Consider the following 25426-nt stretch of genomic DNA (forward strand, 5'->3'; position numbering starts at 1 on the left):
GCGCAACTTTTTCTTCGCATGGCTTTGGTAAGCATACTGTATTTATATTTTCCTAAAGTCATAACAAGAGGGCCTCTGCAATAGACAGATTATAAAAATCTACCTTTTATTATTTAATTACAGGAATTTAGTGTCATATTTATAAATTAGGTCCAATAATTAAATTGGCATATTCACCGGAAGCTTAATATTAAAATTCAGTTTTAAACACACAACAACTAACAAAAATTAGAATTTCATAGGCAATTCTTATATTATAAATATTTCCTTAAGTTTACTTTCTTTCAGAAACACTTGGAGAAGGAAAAATAATAAAAAAACATGTAGTCTCCCACTGGAGGCTTTTAAATAATTAACATAACATTATAGTATGTTTAATTAAGTTTTTAATAGAGTTATCATTATTTTAATATACTTTAATTGATATTAATTTTAAAATATCGCAGTAATATTTATTTTAGAATCGATCATTGGAAACGGCCTGATTTTATACACAAATAAGATAAATTGCCGCATAGATTAAAAATTGTTAGTATTGCACTTTAATATATTAGAACCCATTTGACTTATAAAAATATTACATTACATATCCACTATCCAAAAATAGCACAAAGCATAACTTTACAATAATAAATAATCATAAAATTCAGTTTCAGACTAGTAACTCTGAGGTTGCGGGTTCGAGCCCCGGCAGCGGCACCCGAATTTTTATTTATAAAAATGCGCTATTATTAAAAAAACTATCCCCATCTGCAGTGACATATATTGATTATAAATTGTATAGCACATAATAATTTATAATTAATAATATAGATGTCATAATTCCCAAATTTTCAGTTTGGCGGTTAATACTTATTTGTAAGTATTTAATATGTCCGATTGACTTACTCAGTTGATGCAGATTTGCTCGTTGTAACGCATTGCGCTTACGCCTGTCGGATTACATATAAATTATATTTAGTTTGTAACAGAAAAAATGTCACTGCATTATTTCCAAAAAAAATGTTTTTTTTTTAGTTTTGAAAAAACAAGTTTTGTATTTAAATATAATTATTGAGACTTTAGTGAAGACTACTCTGGTAAAAATATGTCTGAATGGAGCTAAAATGTATTATATAAATAATAGAAATAATTTCGTGTATGCAATACCAGCTTTTGTTTTCACTTGGCCAGCCATCCCTATCATAAAAAAGGCGCGCTCATTTCTTTGTTAAATAACAGAATTACTGAAAACCGCTAGGTTTCGTTAAATTTGCGTGAGATAAAGCAAATTTATTCTTTTTATGTTACGCCGATATATCGGCCATTGAATTTTTTGCATAACTATGGCGGGCCGATATTTCGGCCCTCTGGTATAATATTATTAGACTTTGATATTATATTCTGTTAAAGTTACTTAGGTTAATCCTCTACAATGAGCATCATTTTTGCATTCAATAAATATGGGCATCGTCATTTACATAGTTCTAAGCCACAGATATCATTTTCAAAAAATAAGATGTATAGATTTAAAATATATATATATAAAAATTCGGTATTTCCGGTATTTGATTTTGTAATACTGAAGGTCAATTTTTGCCCCAATACCGGTATTGTAATCCCTAGTCTGAACGCAGATGCGTCACAAGAAGATGATGAAGAAATATTTTAAGCTTCTACAATTTCTACAGCGTATTTATCTTATATTTTTGACATAATCACGGAATTGTATCCGACGAACTAAACAAAGAATACTGCTCTGAACACTAAAAAAATTTGGTGTGAATAATACTCTAATGTAAGTTTTATATAAATTTAAAAACGAAACATTACACTTACTTTTAAGCTGTAACACAATTGTTACTAGAACACTTATTATAAGATAGTGCCTCAATATTTTTTGTGAATATTTTTTCTTAAATTGAACTGCTCCTAATCGGAAAAAACGGGAGAACTCCGTCGAGATTTCTCGGCTCGTCCCACCTACCCCAAAATCGAGCATCCCACATCGACGTTCTTTCATCGAGTTCCAACCCTCGCAGAGGGTAAGCGAAGGGGTGGGATGCACGGGCGGGTTTTCCGCCCACCGCCTCCTAACGGCCGCCCTTCGACACGGGTCTGCAGTCTGCAGCCAATCGCGCCGCCGACAATACCTAGCGTCAGATCGCCGACACCGAGCACCGTACCGCGCGAAAACAAATCTTAATTAAACGTAAACATTACGAACGCTGACTTTGCGTGCGTATGCGTGTGCGTGCGTATAAATGTGTGCGAGGGTGTATGAAGTAACGCCCGACCGCGTTTAGTGCTTTGCTAATATTTTTCTCATTTTGTGGAGACTCAAAGGCTAGCCGATGATATTTTAGTGTACGATAAGAGCGACAAGGACGATGCTTATACTATATGAACACTGGTAAATATTATTATCATTATTATTATTATTTATTAAATAATAATCATTTCCTAAAACATATTAATCTGTCAGTCAAGTTTGAATTAGTAAACCCCATTTTTTTCTACTTTACAGGAAGGACATAAAACCGAAGTAATTATTAGATCTTATAAATATATTCACAGGCAATTATCAGTTAATTATTTATATTATATTAGTATCAGAATTATGGGAGCAAAGTATAAATTTCATATTTTAATTTTTTTTTTTTAGATACCTATTATGCAATGCTATAATTAAAACCGTATTTTGCGACGGTTGTTTGAAAAACATAATATATGATATACATGTACATATGTTATTGTTTCATAACTGGCAACATAACATAGTAGTAGAGGTGCAAATCTTCCCCGTACCATTTTTTAACACCCTTATAAAATGAAACTCATAGTCCGAATATGTAAATAATATTATTAAAAACTGAGTGTTAAATATAAAAAATGATTTTATATTTGACATACAAAAAAATGAAATGCTTTTTACAATATTACCTTAATAAGCTAATATTGTCTTTGAATAGTCCAAAAATGCATTTAGTCATGCAAGAAATCACAAAAAAAAATTACTTGAAACACAGTGAAATTATTTAATATTTTTTTTACTCGGAAAATTATTTGATTTGGTTAAAATATAAATATACTACGAATATTAAAAAATATAATAAAATCTTAAAAGAGTGCAGAAATACATTTAAAAAAATATTTTTTGTGAATATTAAAACATTACTTTTTTAAAACAAAAACAATTTTCTTTAATCAAAAATGCAAATATGTAAATGTAAATATTATAAGTACATATAATATTACTATTTTAGTTTTTCACATTTGATAATATAGTTTTTTACAGACTAACTATAAATGTTGTATTTATATTAAAATAGTAGCTGGGAAACGCATTTGCCGGTACTGGAAAATTAATTTTCATTAAAATAAAATTGATATGCTACTGATTACGAAGAGAAAATATTTTATTTGTACTAATCCTTTTTTAACTTACTACAATTATATATAAGATGACTTTTGCTGTAATGTGTTTTATTTACACTGTAAATCACTTATTATTTATTTATGGGATTAACAAATACTTATCATTTTAATATAATGATTAATTGATAAATACAACTTTGTTTTCAACTTACAAGTGATTCGATAAACCTAAATGAAGTACATGATTATTGCAATATATTCAATTAGGAGCATTTAAACGATAGAAACTAATATTCATGACCTAATTTCCTATGTATGCACGAAATTGCTTATCAACATATTCTCGATAGATAAATCTGATTTGATTTTCATAGGAGATAAATATATTTCAATTCCTAGAACATTTGATATGTGTATGTATAATAAATACAACATGAAAATTTATAGACAGGTAAAATATTGAAAAACTTTTTCATTTTACGTGTAAGCAAAATATTTAACTATAGAATAAAGTAATAAAAGCATCGTTTTTTATAATATTTATGAAAGAGCGTTCATGTTTAATGCAGCTTTATTAATTTTTGGGCAATAAATATTGCGTATAAAAATTAAATTAATTGTACTTTTTTAGAGTTAATAATATTTTAATAGTGCTAATAATAAACGACAAAATAATTATTATTATTGTTTTTATATTACTAATTTCTTCAAACTTACTACATATAATATGTTTATAAACTATTTTTTCTTAAAACAGTGCAAAATACATTTAACAATGCAGCACATTTTTCTGCAAAATAAAATTTGTCAAGCAGTAAAAATATTTTACACACATACATTTTTACCAGAAAAAACTTTTTTTTTTCATTAATCCAATCAGTTGTATTTATAAATATTTACATATATATGGTTTTATAAATCTGTTTATATGAGAATTTGCCTATGTAACTTTATAAAAAAATTAATGTTCAATTACTCAAACAGTAAAAATGTTTTACCCACATACTGTTTTATGTTTTTGAAAAAAATAAATGATTTTTGTATACATATCATTACTATTTAATTGTTTTTGTATACATATCATTACATTACATTACGTGGTTTAACCAAAGAAAACATTGCTGCTCAATTTTACATGCATTGAAAATATTATTATGCTGAAAGATTGTTATTCTCTAAAGAAAGTTTATTGGAGGTAAATATTTTGAGTTTTTATTCCTTCATAAATTACTATTATCAAAAATTACGGTAATGTATTTTTGGATGTGCGCCATTTTTTTTATCCAAAAAAAAAACTTTTATGTTAAATTGCTCATGATAATTTTTCTTTAAGTAAAATTAATTAGTTGTGAATGTTAAAATTATATATGTATACTAATTTATTAACTGTTGATAATTGGTTAAGTAATACATTTTTTTTAGAAATAAAATTGATGTGCAATTAATCACGCAGTAAAAATATTTTTTTAATATTTCATGATCAAATATCACCTAAAAATTTCCTGAATCTACCTGATTGTTGATTATTAGTCTTCATTGGTGTTACAAAGTTAATCACCCACACCCACAATTTTTTACATTTATTTTCAACTGCTTTTTAAAATTAAATTCACTGATTATTTTCTGCAATAATATTTTTTTAAATATACAAAGTTTTTCCAAAAATGTATTTTAGTATAATCTGGTATTTTTTTTAAATACATCCCACTATTTGGTTTTCCTTATTATTATAAAAATAAATAGTTCTTCTCATAACAACATAAAATAAAATTTTCGCTTATGTGATTTTGATCAATGAAATAAAATAATACCTATTAAAAAAATATGGTATTAAATTGTCATATTTTTTATTTAATATATATATATTGAGATACGCAATTTTTAATTAATAATAATGTTATATGCCGATATATATTTTATTCTGCGGTAATAAACATTTGGAAGTCACTAGTATATATAATTTTAAAACTGAGGTATATTTACAATGATTGTTTCTCTAATGGGTTTCATTTATCATATAAATTACTTAATTTTTTTAAAACGGCTATTTATAAAAATCATGGCAATCGTTTAATTATTATATATTGAATAATAGATAAATACAATTTCGATTCCAACTTACAAGTGCTATTAATTCAATACTTGGAATAAACATAAAAAATACTTGTTAGATAAATCAGATTTGATTTTTATAGGAGATAAATATATTTCAATTCTTAGAATGTTTGATTTGTGTATGTACAACATGAAAATTTATAGAGAGATGAAATAGTGAAAAACATTTTCATTTTACGAGTTATTAAATATTTCATACATTGAAAATAAATGGATTATAGAATAATGTAATTAAAGCAGTGTTTTATAATATCGATGAATTATTTTTAGGCAATAAATACAGCGTATAAAAAATATAATAAAAACATTGTTCTTTTAAGAATTAATAATAATTTAATAGCGCGAATAATAAACGAAAAAATTAACATTATTATTTTTAATAAAATTATAACTACTAAATTTATAACAAGCGTTAAATTTAGTTATATATTTAAATTCATGAATTATTACTTGTATTAAAAACAATAATTTTAATTATTATTTATATGATGTATTACATCCGACGGTATTTAAATTATTTGTTGTTTCAATTAAATTAAATAAATTTATTGCACGTCAAATAAAGTATATAACATATTATTAGAGTATATAATGCCTGCTCAATTAATTATTCATTTTAAAGCCATTCTATTTAATTTACATTTATTTTAATAGTACACAAAAACATATTTTGATGTGTAAAATAAAATAAAAATATACAATATAATTATTATAAAAATTATTAAAATTATATCAGCGCAACTAATTCTGTCATAAATATTTTTATCATGAACTTACATTTATTTATAGATTGGTATTGTATAATCGAAATTATTAGTAATTAAAATAAGTGTGAAAATCGAACACATCCGTGTTTATTAATTTATCGATAACGTAATTATTTTTCTGATAAAATTTTATTGGGCTGCTGGAAATTGGATCTGGTACTCAATTATGACTGGAAACTTTAAAGGTCGCGCTTCGTCAATATACAATATTTACAGGAGAACTATAATTTTTTTATTATTAATTTCAGTAGATGGAATTATTTTAAATATTTTCTTATGTAATAATTAATAAGTAAATAAAAAAATATATTTCCCTTCATATTTTAAATTAGTTGAAATTATAAATTATACAAAGAAAAATTCACATACGTTGCGAAGAAGTTATTAGCAGAAAACATTTTAAATTCAGGAAAGACACGAGAAGCGCTTTTCAGAGATGCTACGATTTTCGTCAATCTGCTTACATTCGCTTTATAGATTTTGAAAAAGCATTCGATCATTTTATAGAGGGCTATCATTGCGAATGGCAGATATATAAGACTTATCAATGTTACAATACAAAGAGGTGTCAGACAGGAATGTGTTCTGTCTCTAACTTTTTCTAATTTATACTTCAAAACCATATTCAAGGAAGCATTCCAGTGACAAAAAAGAATAAAAATCGACGGTGAGACAATTAACGACATTTGTTATGCTGATGACATGGCAATATTTGCTGAGCAATGTTTATAAATGACCTACGAATAATCATCGATATAATAAAATTAATGATTATAATCCCAGTAAGCGTAACAATAGACGGAGATAGAATTACAAAAACTGTATTTTGTAACTGGATGAATATGAGATGCTCCTCGATGGAAGTTCGCATGGAAATTTCTAGATCGGTTTATACAATTTAAATCTGATCTTACAAACAAGCACTTACATTTTTACAGTTGCAAGACCTAGACTTTAAAAACTAATGCAATCCTAAATATTTCATGGACCAAGAGATTCTCCAGTGTTGGAATTATTTTGATGATGAAAATTTCTTTCAATCAGACACATGATTCGAGGTTTAAAATATGAGATTTTTCATACCTCAATAATGTGAAAAGTATTTTATAATTTAATTAATTTTTAATATTTTATAAATTAATAAATAAATTATTAAATTGCAAAAATTTTGAGCAATATACAGTATCGAAAACACAAGTCAAATTATGTTCTTAGTATCGAGAACTAAGCTGCAAATAATGATCGATTTTACAGTATTTTTTTTTCAAGGAAAAACTCGTAGTTAGAACGATCGGTAATATTGATAAAAAAGCCAAATGTAATTGATAAAAATGCCAAAAAAAATATACAACAGATTATCCCATTATTGTCGTTTAAATAACATAATATAATGTATTTATATAAGTAACACTTAATTTTTATTTTTTACAACAACAAACAAATATAAATGAAATCTAAGGATAAAGGACTGCAACTTATTTAAATATTAGCTCGAAAAAACAAGGACACTAGATTGAGCAAATCGATAGCTTTAAATATAAATGTTAAGTATTAACACAAAAAAAATCAATAGTATCATATTGCCCCATTTTACTTATTTTGTGACAATATTAAATATGTTTAATAAATTAGATAAGCAAATATTGCAAAATTTATTTTAAAGTTGGTTAGCGCTGGCTGGGTCTTTATATATAATACTATCGTCTTTGGGAGAAGAATCAAAAAGGCAATAAGTTGTTTTATTTAGATAAAAAGCGTCTTTACCTCTCGCCGGCGTTCTCTGAGAATAATGGATGCGAAACCTTTGCTCTGTTGGTGAAAAATTTAAGCAAGCTGGAGAAGCGAGTTGTGAAAACTTCTAAAGCGTCGGAAAATAGTGTAGGTTTAAAATGTGAACCTTCTATTAACCATCACGGAAGGCAAATTAACAAACAAACGACGCCTGATTATGAGGTAATGGCTTGCAAAATATAATATAATATAATAGAAAGCTCTCATTAAACAGACTTTTACGTCTAAATATGGAGAAGGCACTGGGTTAAAAATCAGCACAATATTTTACATCAAAATGAATTGAAAATGAAAAAACACTTTAAACACAAAACAAATCAATCAGTTTTGTGTGAAAAAAGCAATAATACAATGCTATATATAATAATAAAAAAAAAAACAGAAAACAAATCAATTAGTTTTATGTGAATAAATCAATCAAAAATATAGATTGACATAAACGATTATTATTTACAGGCACTTTTTGTAGGTATTGTACAAAAATATCGACGGTAATTGTGCGGGATTTTTATACCACCACAGCACAATACAATGGGGCCGCAAACTTTTTCCACGGCTTATTCGAATAACGACAAAAAAATCACTCGATGTCAAGCGAATGTTTTGAATGAATAGGAATCGAGTAAAAGTTGAACGAATAAAAAACTAAACATAAGTTAATAAATCTAACATGCTGTGCAAAAAATCGCAATGTGTAGTATATAATGTAATAAAAAGATCCGAACCAATTAGTTTCACATTTGTAAAGTTGAATAATTTAGCATATTACACGTGATAATTACAATAAAAATACACACACATGGGTTTGTGCTACAAGAGTTTTTTTAACGTAATACGTGCGTTAAGCGCGTTATACGTCATTATTATCAATATTAAACTACGAGCGTTAAAAATTATTGTCACACTAACGTATGATCTGTAATTTTTTTATGATATATATAAAGTGATTTAATAATGAATAATTACCAAAAAAAATTAAGGAACTTAAAGCGTTCAGGAAGACGCATTTTGAAAAAACTTGGGGATGGTCACAAAATATTGCTGAGAACACTCGATGACAATTGACGCATTTGGGAAGGAATACTCCATCACGTATGATATTGCTAAATCCATATTATTTAGATACATTAAATATTTTACAGACTCTTTCTCTCTACAGTATGTTTTTAACTTCCATCAAGAAATTGGAGAGTATAGGTATAAGTGATATAGTTTTAAGATGGTTTAATAATTACTTATATAAAAGAAAACAAAAAGTTAAAATAAATAATGTATATTCTGAAGAGAAATTAGTGTCTTATGGAGTACCACAAGGGTCTAAATTGAGACCATTGTTATTTGTTTTGTATATTAATGATATAGTTAATAACGTGAAAAAATGTAAAATTCATCTATTTGCGGATGACACATTAATGTATTGCATAGGTGATAACATTAAAGAAATTGTAAATAATTTAAATAATGAATTAAGTATATTAGAAATATGGTTAAAGAATAATGTACTTAAATTAAATGAGAATAAAACTAAATGTATGTTTATTAATTATAAAAATGTGTTAGATAATAGTACCAAAATAGTAATAAATAACTCTAGTATAGAAATAGTGGATAATATAAAATATTTAGGAGTAATTGTTGATACAAAATTAAATTTTAAAGAACATTGTAATTACATATTAAAAAAAAATAGTAGAAAAATAGGTTTATTATCTAGATTAAGAAATATATTAAGTATAAATACAAAAAAAAAATTTACAATAGTATAATATTGCCCCATTTTAATTATTGTGCAACACTATTAAATATGTTAAATAAAATAGACAAACAAATGTTGCAAAAATTACAAAATAGGGCAATGAGAGTAATCTTAAATAAAAATAGATTAACTAATTGTAAAAGTATGATTGATAGATTAGAATGGTTGAATGTTGAAGAAATATTGAGTATGAATGTTTTAGTATTTATATATAAGTTAGAAAATAATATGTTACCAGAATATTTTAATAAGTATTTAATAAGAAATAAAGATGTACATAAATATAATACTAGAAATAGAGAAAATTTAAAGATAATTAAGTATAAGAAAACGAGTACGGCTAGGGGAGTTATGTACGGAGGTTTTGATTTAAATAATAGTCTTCCAAGAGAAATTCGAAACAGCAAAAATATAACGGGTTTCATAAATGGAATAAAAAAACACCTTCGTACATATAGAAATAAATTATAATATGAAGTCTTTATTATTGTATATTTTTATTTTTTATTTCTGTTATGTATTTTTTATATCTGTTTACTAAATTTTATTATATTAAGCTAAATAAATTAATAAAATAAAAAATAAAAAAATAACCATCTACCCTTAATCACAAAAACGACTTATTAAGTAAATATTCTCAATCTCATTTATCTTTAGAATATTCCTATATATTCGACTAAAGTTCTCAGAATCACCTTCACGCGTAATCAACGTGTGCAAAAATCTTAGAAGATGCTCAGCTTTTTATTTTATTTTATTTTTTATTACAAAGCTGACCGTCATGACTTGACAGATTACTCCAACACATCATGATGGGCAATATACAAAAAAAAATATGAGCAACACCCCAAATATTTTTTTCAAAATTCAACTCAAATTGTTTTTATAATTTTTCCAAAATAAGTGATATACTAATCGAAGCGACGATTTCCATAGCTCACATACTGACAGCGGTGAAGTAAGTCGATAAAATTCTAACAAGACCTTTCGAGAAACCGAAGTCTAAGGAACGCGTTTCACTTTGTCGTGTCCTCTATGACACTTAAGTTAGTGGCATTCTTGAATCGGGATTTAAAGTTTAGAATAACCGAGTAACCAAATACTGCCTATTAGTTGGAAAAGTTCAGAAAAGGATATTGAGATACCTTTATGTGAGGATTTTTGCCTCTTATCCGTTCTCTCACAGTGCCGTTGAATTTTCGCTCAACATTTCTTTAAACTACTGAACAGTATTTTTAACAATCGTTTTCCTAGTGTACGATCCAAGAGTTATTTGCCGACAATTCTAATCAATTTTTTTAATTGAGAATCTAGTATACAATCTGGTGTTAAAAAATCAAAATAAAAAAGTTATATTCTAAGAAAATAGTAATGGTAAACCTTGACAACCTTGACATATAAGCTGAAGATTTGAACGGATTTTGGATCTACATGATCAATGAAACCAGGACCCTGGGAAAACAATGATTCTAAGCCTCATGACAAATTATTATTTTACAATTTTTTTAACAACGTAATATAATGTCTTAAATAAATAATAATAGGTACGAGTTCTATGCTACAAATAAATATTAAAATTAGCCACCGTTGCGATATATTTTCTGAAATAATATTTTATGCGAAATGTTTTAATTAGGCATAAAAAAATATCAAAAATATCTACTAATAATATTTATCTGGTAATTAATCGGGTTTTTTTTTGTTGCTCAGTGTTGCCATATAGTGAATTTTCAGTCCAGGTCAAAAGCAATAAAACCATGCCATCGCATTGAAAATGCTCGATTAATACTTTTTATAGTAATATTATGAGTGAGAATCGAATAAATCACATCTAAACCGAATTTTGCCCAATAAGAGAGCGCAAAAAACAATTATCCCTTCTCAGAAGTCAAAAATCCACGTCAAAAGCAATAAAATCGTGTCGACACCGTCGCAGTGGGAACGCTCGTTACCGAGCGTTCCCACTGCGACGTCGCCGTCACGATTTTATTGCTTTTGACGTGAATTTTTGCCTTCTGAGAAGTGATAATTGTTTTTGCGCTCTCTTATTGACCAAAATTCGGTTTGAATATACTTTGATCAGCCCTATAACATTAAAAGTCCATAGTAAAATTGGTATTGATAGCTATCATATTTTTAAAACATAGTGTAATATCGAAATGCAGACGCGATGTCTGTCTGTACTTATTCCTCCGCTTATTTTCTCCTGAGAGTTTGTATTTTGGACTTGACCTAATAAAACTTCTAAAACTATAGTTAGTTTTACAACTTTCATTATGTTAGGTTTGGGTTTGAACACCAAATGGACGTTTCGCAACTGTCAAATTGAGCTTCATAAACATTTTAGAGCAGCATATTAGCGCCTATCAGTTAAATTATATTTTCGCTAGTAAAAATACATATCTACTGGTGAAAATATATTTGGGCTTTACTAGTGAATTTTTACTACAATTCAGAACTCGACTTTCGACTTGTAACATACGAGAGTTCAGTTAAACTTGCACAGAGCGGAATTAAAAATATAATAATTTAACCAGCATGATAGACGAGTGGTATAAATCTCTGACTATTGATCTAAAAGTCCTGGGTTCAAATCCCATACGAACCCTAGTGTTTTTAAATTTCTATTGTGTCTAAGAGATAGGAATTAGTGATTATTATATAATTATAGTTCCGATCGATCATCACAGATTAAGTTTACCCATATGTCCTAATATCAAGGATTATTATCTGATATTGAAACTTCTCTTATAATGAGCTAATACAGCTCATAGAGAATATCTTATAAAATTAAAAATGTTGATATTCAGAGACAACAACTCGCAATATATTTGACATTTCTATTGCATCACAAGCATAGCGCTACTTTCCTTAAGTAAAATTTTAGCTTTAATAATTCCACCTAATTTTGATATAATATATTAAAAAAAATGATGGTGTTTAAAAAGAAAGAAAGAACAGAACCTCATTCAGGTTGTTATTATTTCCCTTATATTCTTTGACTCATTATCTACTATTATCGTTTCTTTAGATTCCGAACATCGTCAAAAATGCTGAAAGATCGACAAGAGGACGCTGCGGAGGGATCCATTGGAGAGGCCATGGAGAGTGTTGTGGCTCCGGAAGACTGCGGAGGATGCGGTGGGAGAATCCAAGATAGGTACTACTTGCTAGCAGCTGATCGGCGATGGCATGGCAACTGCTTGAGGTGTTGTGAGTGCCATTCGCCTCTGGCCAGCGAACTCACCTGCTTCACTAGAGATAGGAACATCTACTGCAAGGAGGACTATTATAGGTATAATGAGACTGACCATAGCAATATTTTCCAATTATTGTATTATACATCTATTGGTGATTGCCGCGAAGCTAATTATTTTGTGTACATGCACTGGATTAAAATAATCTAGCCCCCCTACAATAATAAAATAGAAAGATATTTTTATAATGAAATTTAACTAAAGTAGTATAATCGACTCTGAATCAAACTATCACAAAACATGTCTTATTGTTAATATCAAATTTAACTCAATTTAGAATGCTTAACTAAGACGCCAATCATATGCTTATATCACATAAACCCAACATATATCTTGCTACTTTAGTGTCTTGGCCACCGCGAGTTGCCTTCTTTGTATTCAAAATTTTTAACTGAAAATAGCTGAAGCGCGTCGAAAACATTTCTATATACAGCGCGTTGAATTAGATACGATAGAGAAAACTTAGTATTGTTTTTCAAGTAGCACTGCGTTGGATACAGGATGTTCTGCGTGAAGAGGTGCGCGCGCTGCCAGGCAGGCATCTCTGCCAACGAGCTGGTGATGAGGGCCAGAGACCTAGTGTACCACCTAGGATGCTTCACGTGCGTCTCCTGCGGCGGCCTGCTCTCCAAGGGAGACACTTTCGGCATGAGGGACGGCCTCATCTACTGCCGACTGCACTATGACCTAATATTCAACGAGGGCTACTGCGAGGAGGAGATAGCTTCGATGTTTAGGTACAATTTTTCTGCATTATATTAAAATTCCTATTGATATGTTAAGCTCAGATTATAAACATATTCGGGTTTTAATTAATACAGGCTTGACCATAATAATGGAGCACCCCAATAATCTTAAAAAATCGGAAACTTAGACGATTTCTTTGTTAAAATTATAACCTCCTACAATATGGAAAAAAACCTTTTAAACTTCTTTAGTAGAGGCAAGGACAATATTCAAAAGAAAAGTAGTGATCATGCCAAAACTATGCCAAGTACAGTCCGTCCAAGATATGAACGCTCATCAAAATATAATAATAATTAATTTTTACTTTTTTAATTTAATTTGTTGAGGAAAGTGTAAAATATCACTTTCTTACTTATTTTGTATATTTATATACATATTTAACTCAAAAACATGAGAGCAGTGTTGGTATCACTCTCCAGTTTGAATATAATATTTTTTTAAATACTTTAAATTTTTATATTGATTACAAAATACCACAACATGGCAATAATTGATAATAAAAATATAACACATTATAATTTTTAATTCAATTTCCAACATATGGTCACCCTACACTGATTTAGTATTAGTAACGTTCTCCTATCGGTGTAAACAAATTCGCAGAAAGCTGTGTATGTATGCATGCATGCGTATACGCACCCTTATTTCCAACACAACGATGATGAGCGTTAACATTTTGGATGGACTGTGAATAAGCTAAGAAAAAGAGAACTCTTGATACTTCGGAATGTGCAATACAAAACAAAAAGAGAAAAGGAAACTTTTTTAGGCGTTACGATAATGAATATTAAAAGTTTGGTTTAGCTACAAAAAATAGCTTCTTTATAATATTAAAAATAAATTATTAAATAAAAAATTAAAAAAAAAACGAAAATACGCAACTGAGAATAACGGTTACTTAAAAAAAACTGAGCAATTAGACCTGCAATATTTTTTTAAAACTTATGTGAGCAATTAGCAACAATTTTTTTTTCATTATTCCGGCAGTTCACGACCGGGTTTTGAAGTGTTTACATCGTTTTACTTGATTTTGTGTTCAACGTGCCAAAAGTACCTCAATGACAACATCGAAGAAATCGGAAACATTGATTCTGTCTAAAGAAAAAATCGGTTTTCGTAATATTCTAAGCAAAGCACGGTGCAGTAAAACAACTGTGCTAAATTGCATAAAAAATATGAGGATTCCACGTCCTTACAAAGGAAGAAAGGCTCAGGAAAACAAAGAAAAAACAATTGATTAGAAGATCGGTTACTAAAACGGATTTGTTTACAAAACCGTTTCAAAAGTGCGGTGGCTGTAACAATCATTGAAGCTAGTGGAAATGAAATAAGCTAAGAATCTGGTTTATACAAAAATGGCGAAAAAACTGTTTTCATCGAATAAATTGAGCCGAAAAATTTAACTTGAATCAAGAAAGAAAGCAAATTTAATTTGTTTGTGTCAGATGGGATCCACTACGTTAGGTGAAAGTGTATCTATTCAGCCGACAGTCAATTATCTTGCACGTCAAATGATCTGGGGATGTTTTACATACCATGTGGTGGTACAGGCATAGCGAACCTAGGGCACGCGTGCCTGAGGTGGCACGATTTCCAAGTTCAAAAGTATTTTTTTAATTTTAAAATTTTAAAAATTAAAATCTTGATTAAATAATCCGTGAATTATTCGTTTATTTAATTTTATTAAACGACATTTTAGATAAACGACAATCGTTTTATTAATGTAAACAAATATTTTATCATGGCACTTCAAACAATTTTTATGCTGGCAATACTGCCTTTGACGTTTGTTTTCATTTGAGGTTATGTTTGAATAAATCGCATTTAACATGGCTGATAGAAATGAAAAAGTATCAGAAACGAACCGCAGAAACTTCCAAAGTTGGTAGACTGGAGAGTATGGCATGATTAACAAAGGCGGAAAAGCAGTGTGTTTTATGTTCTGGGACAGTTGTATGCAGAACTTCGTCAGTTAAGCGGCATTTTGAGACAAGCCATAAATCTCTCCTTGAAAAAAGTAAGGAAGAACAAAAAGAATTTATTGCTCGTGCAAATAAAAATAAAAATTTGCAATCAACATCCCTAATGAAATTTATCGGCAGTCGTTCAAATATAACTGTTGCTAGTTTTGATACCTCAAACATAATCCGTTAGCACGGAAAACCATTCAGCGATGGAGAATATCTGAAAGAAGCATGATCCTCCCAATCTCTGAAGATTTTGAAAACAAAGAAAAAAATATTCAAAGAGTAAATGATATCCCTTTGGCTAAAAATACGGTGAAAGATAGAATCATAGAAATGGCCAAAAGTGCAACTCATCAGCAAAACATAAGATAAGTCTTCAGATTTAATTGCCCTTTGCGTTGATGAAAGTACTGATATAACTGGATCAGCTCGTTTAGCAATTTTTACTCGATACTGCAATGGAAATAATATCAAAGAAGAATTGATCAGTTTAATATCATTAGCAACAACAACAAAAGGAATAGATATTTGCAATGCAGTTGTAAAAGCACTCACTGAAAGAGAAATAGATCTTTCCAAAATTGTATCAATAACGACAGACAGACGTTTTATCAATTTATTTACTAAACAAATTGGACATTCCGTTCTGGGCTTTCATTGCATTATACACCAGCAAGTTTTATGCGCAAAACATGGATTTAAGGCACTAGAAGATGTTATGATTCTTGTAACAAAATTGGTCAATTTGATATCTGCACGCGGATTAAATAAACGAATTTTTTTAGAATTATTAAATGAGGTAAACTCAGTATATAATGGTTTACTTACGTACAACAATGTGCGATGGTTAAGTCGTGGAAAAGTTCTTCAAAGTTTCGTTGAGTGTTTGGATGAAGTTAAGCTTTTTTTAATTAACGAAAATATCATTGAAAAATATGATGAGTTACTAGACGATTTGATTTAATCAAAGAATTTCAAGCTAAATTACAAATTTTTGACTGTGACGTTGTATCTAACACCGTCAAATACTTCCCAAATAAAAAAAAATTTGCAGAAGAAAAGCCAGATCAAATCAAATTAACACAAGAATTTTCTGTAGTTATTCAATCGATAATAAATGAGTTTTCTTCAAAATTCAAACAATTCAGAAGATTTGAAAAGAAATCAAAATTTATTTTATATCCAGACACACTATCAGCAGATGACCTCAATTTGGAGATTTTCGAGTGGCTAAATCTGGAAGACGTTGAAGTGCAATTTATCGAGTTCGATATGGAAACAAAAATTTGTTAATTTGAGAAATGATTTGGAAATAATTGAAAGCAATCGATTAACGAACATAAATAATAAAAATGCAGAACTAATGAGAACTTGGAACGCCATTCCAGAAATCTTTAGCGATTTAAAAAAACTAGCAAGAGCAGTGTTATCAATTTTCTCTTATACATATGCTTGTAAATAATTATCTTCCGAAATGAATATCATGAAATGTAATTCAAGAAAGAGAATAACTGATGAATCAAGTCGGTTGGGTGTATTACTAAAAGTGACGAAATATGAACCAGATATTAAAGAGTTGTCATCGAATATACAACAGCAAAAATCTCATTGATAAATAACTAATGTGTGTTTTTATTGACTACGACTTAATTTTTAAGAAACTCTATTGTAATTTTTAAGCTTGTAAATAAAATTAAAAATAAATAATTATTTATTTTTTCTATCTTGGTAATTTTTTTACTCTTTGGGCACGCCACACAATCGAGGAATAATATTTGAGGATTTTTGGCACGCGAACCCAAAAAGGTTCGCCATGCCTGTGGTAGGACAACTAGTATTTATTGATGGTACAGTGAACGCTAAAAAATAAAAATAAAATTCTTATAAAATGTATTTCCAACTATTGAAATGCACGAAACGGAGTGCATATTCCAGGACGATTCTACACCGTGCCATCGTGCTAAAATTGTAAAAACTATTTTTTCCTAATACTTGATACTTGATTTTGAAAAAGAAATCAAACGATGGGATTAAGTTTATGGGTACTATGCGCTTTCGTTATCAACAATAAAATATTGGACTACTGAATTAAAACGCGGTCGTACAGACCTTCCAAATAAGGCCACCCCGCCAGAAATGGTCGATAAAATCCATGAAATGATAATCGACGATTAACGAGTGACTAAGCGTGAGATACCTGAGACCGTAGGCATTTCAACCGAACGGGTAGTAGTTGTTGCTTTCAAGGTGAGCTTATAAGTATTTTGGATTTCTTACCTTTACGGTTTGATCGAGGCGCAACTGATTTTGGTAGAAGTGAAAGGCCTATGAAGGTTACGTGTGTTCTGGAAGTTGCAGATGTTGCAGGATCATCTCTTTCAGTGACACAACTGGGCAAAAAAAAACATTTTTATTGAACGGACATATCCCTATGACTCTGAAACCCGCAGTAGCTGAGATTGTAATTGACGTCATTTGGTAAACTGTTATTGCTCGCTTAGCCACTCTTTGCACTCATTAGAGTAGTATTTTTTCATTGGAGAGAAAAATCTTCTCTCCAGGAGTTGCATTCGATGATTGCTGTGAAATAGAAGCGTCAGTGCTTCGATATTATTTACATATTGTACAGGTTTCAAGATGTAGAAAAAAATATCAAAACACAGAATAATTTAAAAAATTTACCTGACATCCGTATTTTGCATTTATTTACGATGCATGGCGTAGCAGCGTGTTCTCTTATCACAAATGAAGCTAAGAACTAAAATTAGCCACAAATGACATCTTAGAGCACCTACTTAAGCTAAATTAAATCTTAACAAAATTCGTACAAATATAAATTTATCTAAACAATACAATTCAAAAATAAAACACTTTTTGTTCCCTTAGTAACAAACAAACAGAAAAATAACAAAGCACAAGATCGTCTCAAGAACAGCGCAGCTCAAGGTTTTGCGGCCGCTGAGATATAATGTATGTGTGTGTCTATATTTTACATACGTAGGTGTTTCATAGGTTAAAATTTCTAATGATCTGAAATGTGTCTGAAACCCCACTTTGGTGTATTTGCTCTCCGTTGCGTATTGAAGGGGTGAAATACCTCTGTAATGATGTGGGGGTTGATATACAAACGTTCATTCATAAAAAAACTCTCGAGTTCGTGTCTTAGAATACATCGCAACCATAGGGGTCGCTGGGAACAGAGGAAAACAATAGAGGGTAGACATAAAATATAATATATACACACGTTTATAGTCTAACCAAAATGGAAACTTTTGAGTTATAGTACCATAGAAAATTGTTAACAAAAAAAAAATATATATATATATATATATATTTATACAAAGCTATATATATATCAATAGATTCCCAATATTCGTCCTTAAAAACTATATTTTAATTTGCTTTCGTAATTTAACAATTTCCATGAGAGATTTTTCTCAGGGTAACAAATCAGAAATCGTGCGATTTCAATATTCTTAAGCTCCATGATTCACAAAATCAACGCTTTTCATAATATACAATACAACAAAAATTTGGTGTGCATACTAAATCTGTATCACTCATCATCATCATCATAGCAATGTGACACTTTGTTATCAATAGATAGTGAATTCACATTTATGCCAAAACTCAGCATTAATTAATGTGTGTCATTAATGTAATAAAACAACTTCATTCTTTATAAACCTGTTAATCTATGTGCTGATGATGTTTATAGCTTACGTCAGATATTTACAAATGAAATTATTTTACAGAGCAAACGAATCTCCAAGTCAGTATTATGCAAACGGACCAGTACAAAAAGGAAGGCCAAGAAAAAGAAAAGCTCCGGCAGTGTCGCCAGATGCAATGCAACTGCACACTATAAGAATGACTGGAAACGCTCTAGGTAATTTAAGTTTTACTTTCACTATCATGTCAAATGTTTTTTTTTAAGAGTGGGTTTCACACAATTTCACCAAAATTAATTTACGAAATTTGCTTTATCCGAATAAAATTTATGGCAATTAATCTAATTCATATAAAACACATATTTTTATTTGTGCTGATACCTCGATTTAAGCATTTTTTTTATTTTCTGGAACATATCTACGAGAAATATATGTATTCAATACGAAGCATTATATTTATTAAGAAAATCTTTTCTGATTCGTTTTTCTTTTAATTTTAAAGATGAACTCAGAAGATGCATATTTTTATTGATATAAAGTTTTTGTAATATTAAAGATAGTGGATCAATGTTATATAAAAAATACAGCATAAATTTTTTTTAAAACTCAAATGAGCAATTAAAAACGATAAATATTTTTGTATATTTCTCAGAATTACGATTTAAACTACCTGCTAAAATATTTTGATCAGACTATGCACTTATAAAGAGTTACACACCATTTTAAGGGGTGCCCCATTATTATGGCTAAAGCTGTATATGTATTTCTATCTTAAAATAACGTAAAACACAATAATTGTGTGTAATTTCAAAAAATAATAATTGATAAAACTGTATACTTTTAATATGGTCTAAAAAATAGATTATATTTTTATTTAAATACTTAGACTTTCGCTTATAATTGGTTACTGAAAATGTGTGCGAATGTGGAATGTTCGAAAGTATAGGAAAGTAAAAAAAAAATGAAATTGTGTGTATTTTAAAATATTTATTTATCAAGTAAATATAAGATGTTTAAGAGGCGTTTAAGAGACATGTTTAAGTGGGGTTTGCAGGTGTTTCCTTTGAAAAGTTATCAAGAGTTAACTGTTTGCCACTATTCATTTTCTTTTTTTCATATAGTATTTTATAACATGCTATGTCTTTATTGATCGCCCTACGCACTTGAGATATGCGTTCTCTACTGAGATCACAATCTTCCATAATATTTAAAAATTTGTCAAGATGCGTGAAGGCTTCATTCATATTTTTCATTGTTAAAGAGTTTTCCAAAATAAACCTGTCTCATCTACATTAAATATTTGGCTAAAAGAATATTCTCCATCTTCAATAATTTTGGATAATTAGGAAATAAATTCTTCTGCACCATCTTTATCCGCATCAGTCGATTCTCCAGTAAATTTAATATTATGAAAAAAAATACCTCATTTTAAAATTGTGAAACCAACCGTTGCTTGAAAAACCGTGTTAAAATCTTTTTTTTCATTTATCCTTCCAATCTTTGTGCAAACTAAGAGCTTTTGCTTGAATAATTGAAATACTCAGAGGGACATGTTTTTGATGTTTGTCATCGATCCATAATGACAAAGATTTTACCATTTCATCCATGATTTTTTTTGCCGTGTTTTTTTGGAAACATATCTTTAAAGATTGTGGAAATATATCTTTCATTTGCACAATTTTGAACGTTTTCCTTAATTATATTTTTATTTTGTACAATTGAACATATCGTAGATCTGTTTGTATCATACGAACGTCCGATTGAAGCAAAAGATTCACCTTTATCAGAATGTCCAATAATTTCCATCTTTGTCTCGAATCGTGTGAAGTTTATGAGTCCTTGATTTCATTTTGTTCGTATCAGCACTAAAGTTTTTTCATTTCTTATTCATGTTTATAATTTTTTTACAAAAAAAAATTAAAAACATGTTTTTTTTTATTTGCGAAATAGCGAATTGTGCGAAAGTTGAGGGCCGTTTCGCTAAAATATACTGTTTTTAATTATGTTATATAAATAAAGTTTTCAAAGTCATACATTAAACAAGTATAGATATTCTTATATTTGCTTTTTTCCTCGCCAATTCGCCAATTAACAAGTAGTATATACAACTCGCACTACAATACCGAAGGGGAATATTATAAAAGTTGTACGCTTTTTACAATCATTATTCTGAACAATCCAACAGTATATTCGATTCAATAATAAAACACTCAACATAAAATCACAGACTAAATCTACTCTTCATAAAATAAATAAAAAGAATACTGTGTACCTTACAGAAACAAATATGAATAAATATAATACCCACTGTATTCTACAATACTACGCACAGTGAATTATTCCCGCTGTTCTTCTTGTGTGTGTTTTATTTTTTTACGTACACAAAAATGTCATGCACGCGCCTAAGGGCTGCTATTGTTCTTTCCATTATTTTCGACAAGGGTACGCCGAATAACTGAACAAAGCGAATAAAACGCAAATATTTTTTATACCCGATGTACACGCATGTGGAAATCGACGATTTATATTTGAACCCTTTGATTCTTTATAGTAGCCCACAAAAAGAGTGTGTTTATTAAGTTGCAAAAAAATGCAATAAAACGATTGTTTTTATTATATTTCTTAATATTTTTTTAAATATTTATATATATATCAATTTTTATATATCTTATCGTAATAATTTATGACATCGATTCAATTAAATGATAAAGGTATTCTAAATTAATATTAAATAGCAAAATAACTAAATATATTTCCTAAAAAATCTATAACCATTCGAAAAAAACATTTCATACAATATGCATCACACGTAATCGTATAAATTAGGGATGGTCAACTTGTTCAGGATTTCATCAACAATATTTTTTTCTAACACTACTATCGGCTTATTTTAATTTTAGGATTTAACTGAACTTTTTTTTAATAATCAGTAAAAACATACATTATATATTTTGTTTAAACCGTATAACGTTTTTATCTTTCAACTCATTTCTAAAAAATAATAATAATATTTTCGTATGTATGTATATGTAATAAATCACGGTAATCAACTAATTAATGATAGAGTCTAAATAAAACGATAAATATAAGATTTGCATTACATATTTATTTGTATTGCATTAATATTGTATCGCCCAATTGACCGTGTCTAAAAAAGTTTATCTCTGAGATCTTGGATTATACTAAGATCGTAGATAGTACTATTTTTGCCTTGTTAATCTAAATTCAACAAACTTAGTTTTTCTGTAAAATTATTTTGGAATTCCTAAGCCTATTTTGGTGAAGCGTATTTTAATGATCATCTCCTCTTTCTTCAAGAAAATGAATAATTTCGTCCAACAAATCTCATCTTTGCAAAAACTCGCCTCACATCTGTATGTAAAATTAATTCAATGGTTTTTTATCTTTACATTGCATTTGAAGATATTTTTCTTTAATGTGATAATTTCCAAAGCAATAAATACTAAACTTTTTTGTTAAGTTTTTTTACTATATAAAACTAATTGATAATGCAGTGATAGCTCAAAATATCTGAAAAATATTCGTCATTCGGACATAATATATTTTAATAAGTATTTAATAAGAAATAAAGATGTACATAAATATAATACTAGAAATAAAGAAAATTTAAAGATAATTAAGTATAAGAAAACGAGTACGGCTAGGGGAATTATGTACGGAGGTTTTGATTTATATAATAGTCTTCCAAGAGAAATCCGAAACAGCAAAAATATAACGGGTTTCATAAATGGAATAAAAAAACACCTTCGTACATATAAAACTAAATTATAATATTAAGACTTTATTATTGTATATTTTTATTTTTTCTTTCTGTTATGTATTTTTTATATATTTTTATATATGTTTACTAAATTTGTTAGATGTAAAGATTAGCTATTAAGCTAAATAAATTAATAAAATAAATAAATAAGGCAATAAATCCATTAACTGAGCTTTGACTGAGATAATTTTTAATAATTGCAACTGTATCATGGTTACGTTTTTCTTGAATTCGGTGAAAACATTGACACCTCGAGTTATTCCTTGCAGTGAGATCGTCCCCAGTGGTTCTTCTTTATTAGAAAAATCTGCAAAGATCATTCTAATAGCAATTGTACAATATCATTGTCAACCATTAATTTATCAAATTGTAAGAAAAATTATATACATTGATTAATATATCATGAGGCGTCATTTACAATTTTTGTATTTCGAGATCTTGAATGTCTCTTTTTATTTCGCTTTTTTATGTTTTCAAGTAATGAATCCGCAGATTCAACTATAGTCCAGTCAAATAAGGGTTTAACCTCGGAATGAAAGATAATAAGCTGAAATTTTGCACAGACCTTTGTTTTGGCGTTCTAAAGATAGGGCAAAAAGTCTCATAACATATCGTGTCTGCTAATCAAGATAAAAAAAGGTCAAAGGTCATAAAAATCGTTTTTTGCAAATATCTCGCCTCCTTGGCGTCGCATGTCATTAGATGTTTCACAAAACTTATAGAAAATAAAATTTTCTACAAGTTTGTTGTAATTTATTTCTTCGTATGGTTAATGGTTTTCGAGATATAGCGCGGGGAGTGGGAAGCGCGCATCCGTTTATAGGATAACGCTATGTAAACTACGGAGCCAGAGTTACCTGCACATTCTTCCACAGTTTCATAGGAAACATCGCAAATTGTTATCTGCTGAATGAACCCATCTAAAGCATTATAACTTTCAATCTCCATATCTTCAAAAATCATCATCGATAATGCAAAAAGTAATAGCGTATGGCCTCTGATACTTCTTGCAAAAGCGTGACCATCCAACATTTTGTCGACATAATTCGAAGCATAAATTGTACTGAGAGCTTCCTTGATTCCGATTCCATTCATTATATACCCTATGCATCCAATAAAAGACATAAGCATATGAAAGCCACTTGGTTCACAACTACTCTGGACAAGTCTGAGTTAGCATCTGAAGCTGCTACGATTTCACGTGCTTTTATGTACAACGGCTGATCAAAAGTTATTAAGCCTGTTCTTTGTTCATGTTTTTTGGCAGTATTTATAGCACACTGTAATGTGGTGTAAATTGTGTCCATATTACTCGCAGGATGATGAATAAAAGTAAGAAACAGAATCCGAGAAGTTACAAAGTTCTCATTGTTTTTTGTAAGTTGTTCAATAAATCCATTCCACCCTGGCAACGGTGAGATATTTTTCCACTTTCCGTACATCCACAACAAATCAACTACATTAAATATTTGTTCGGTTAGTTCTTCTACATCATTAAAATTTTGAATTTGAATCTCTTGCTCAATCCGGGTACGACATGATTTTCATACACTAGAATGGGTATATGTGATAGTGCTGCTAACTCCTTTGCACTTGGTTTTGTTGTAAATTTCTTTATGCGGTCATCGGATATAACTTCAGATTTTGAAGTTATTATTTTTATCATTCCCATTATATGAACAGTATTATAGCCATCAAGAGTATAAATATTTTTCTCCATTATCCGCTGCATACTGTACTAAGGCACTTGACTCTGATGGTTGATTACGAGGCTGTGGGTGATAAACAGCTGAAATATAACATTTTACAGTATCACTATATGAAGCGAAAAAACCTAAACTTGACAGATAGGCCTATTAATAACTGCGAAGAAAAGGACCGTTTTCGTATGGAAGTCATTATAGCTGTGTATTTCGTTTTAAAATGCCCCGTCTTTCCTTTTCTGTTCTTTATAATAACTTCTTGCAGAGAATGTAATAAAGTTTTTGGAATTTCTTCATTAATATTTTACTCGGGGGCGAATAGGACTTGGTCTTAACAACAGAAGATCGAATATCTTCTCTAATAATCGCCGCAGCAGCTCCCACTACGCGCAAGTGTTCTTCTTCCGAAGTGCCTTTTTTATTTTCATACCAGGCTATGGATAAAATTTAAGCTTGAGCATCGCGAAAAGAAAAAATAGGGAATGATCCAATCTTCGTTGTTATTATAATATCA

The 25426-nt window shown here is 29.1% G+C and overlaps 1 protein-coding gene across 1 annotated transcript in view; it reads left to right on the forward strand.

Annotated features, from left to right (window-relative positions):
* Positions 1-2099: 2099 nt before the first annotated feature.
* LOC148234627 (LIM/homeobox protein Lhx9-like) overlaps positions 2100-25426 on the forward strand; it is a 36068-nt gene continuing 12741 nt past the window's right edge. The window contains exons 1-4 of the mRNA XM_088185660.1: positions 2100-2392; positions 12818-13081; positions 13544-13780; positions 19513-19646. Coding sequence (XP_088041786.1) covers positions 12837-13081; positions 13544-13780; positions 19513-19646 — 616 coding nt within the window. The 5' untranslated portion in view covers positions 2100-2392; positions 12818-12836. The remainder of the gene's footprint in view (positions 2393-12817; positions 13082-13543; positions 13781-19512; positions 19647-25426) is intronic.

This window comes from Plectrocnemia conspersa, unplaced genomic scaffold (genome assembly GCF_051122295.1).
Source record: "Plectrocnemia conspersa isolate PC_06_02 unplaced genomic scaffold, ASM5112229v1 ptg000005l, whole genome shotgun sequence".
Lineage (NCBI taxonomy): Eukaryota > Metazoa > Arthropoda > Insecta > Trichoptera > Polycentropodidae > Plectrocnemia > Plectrocnemia conspersa.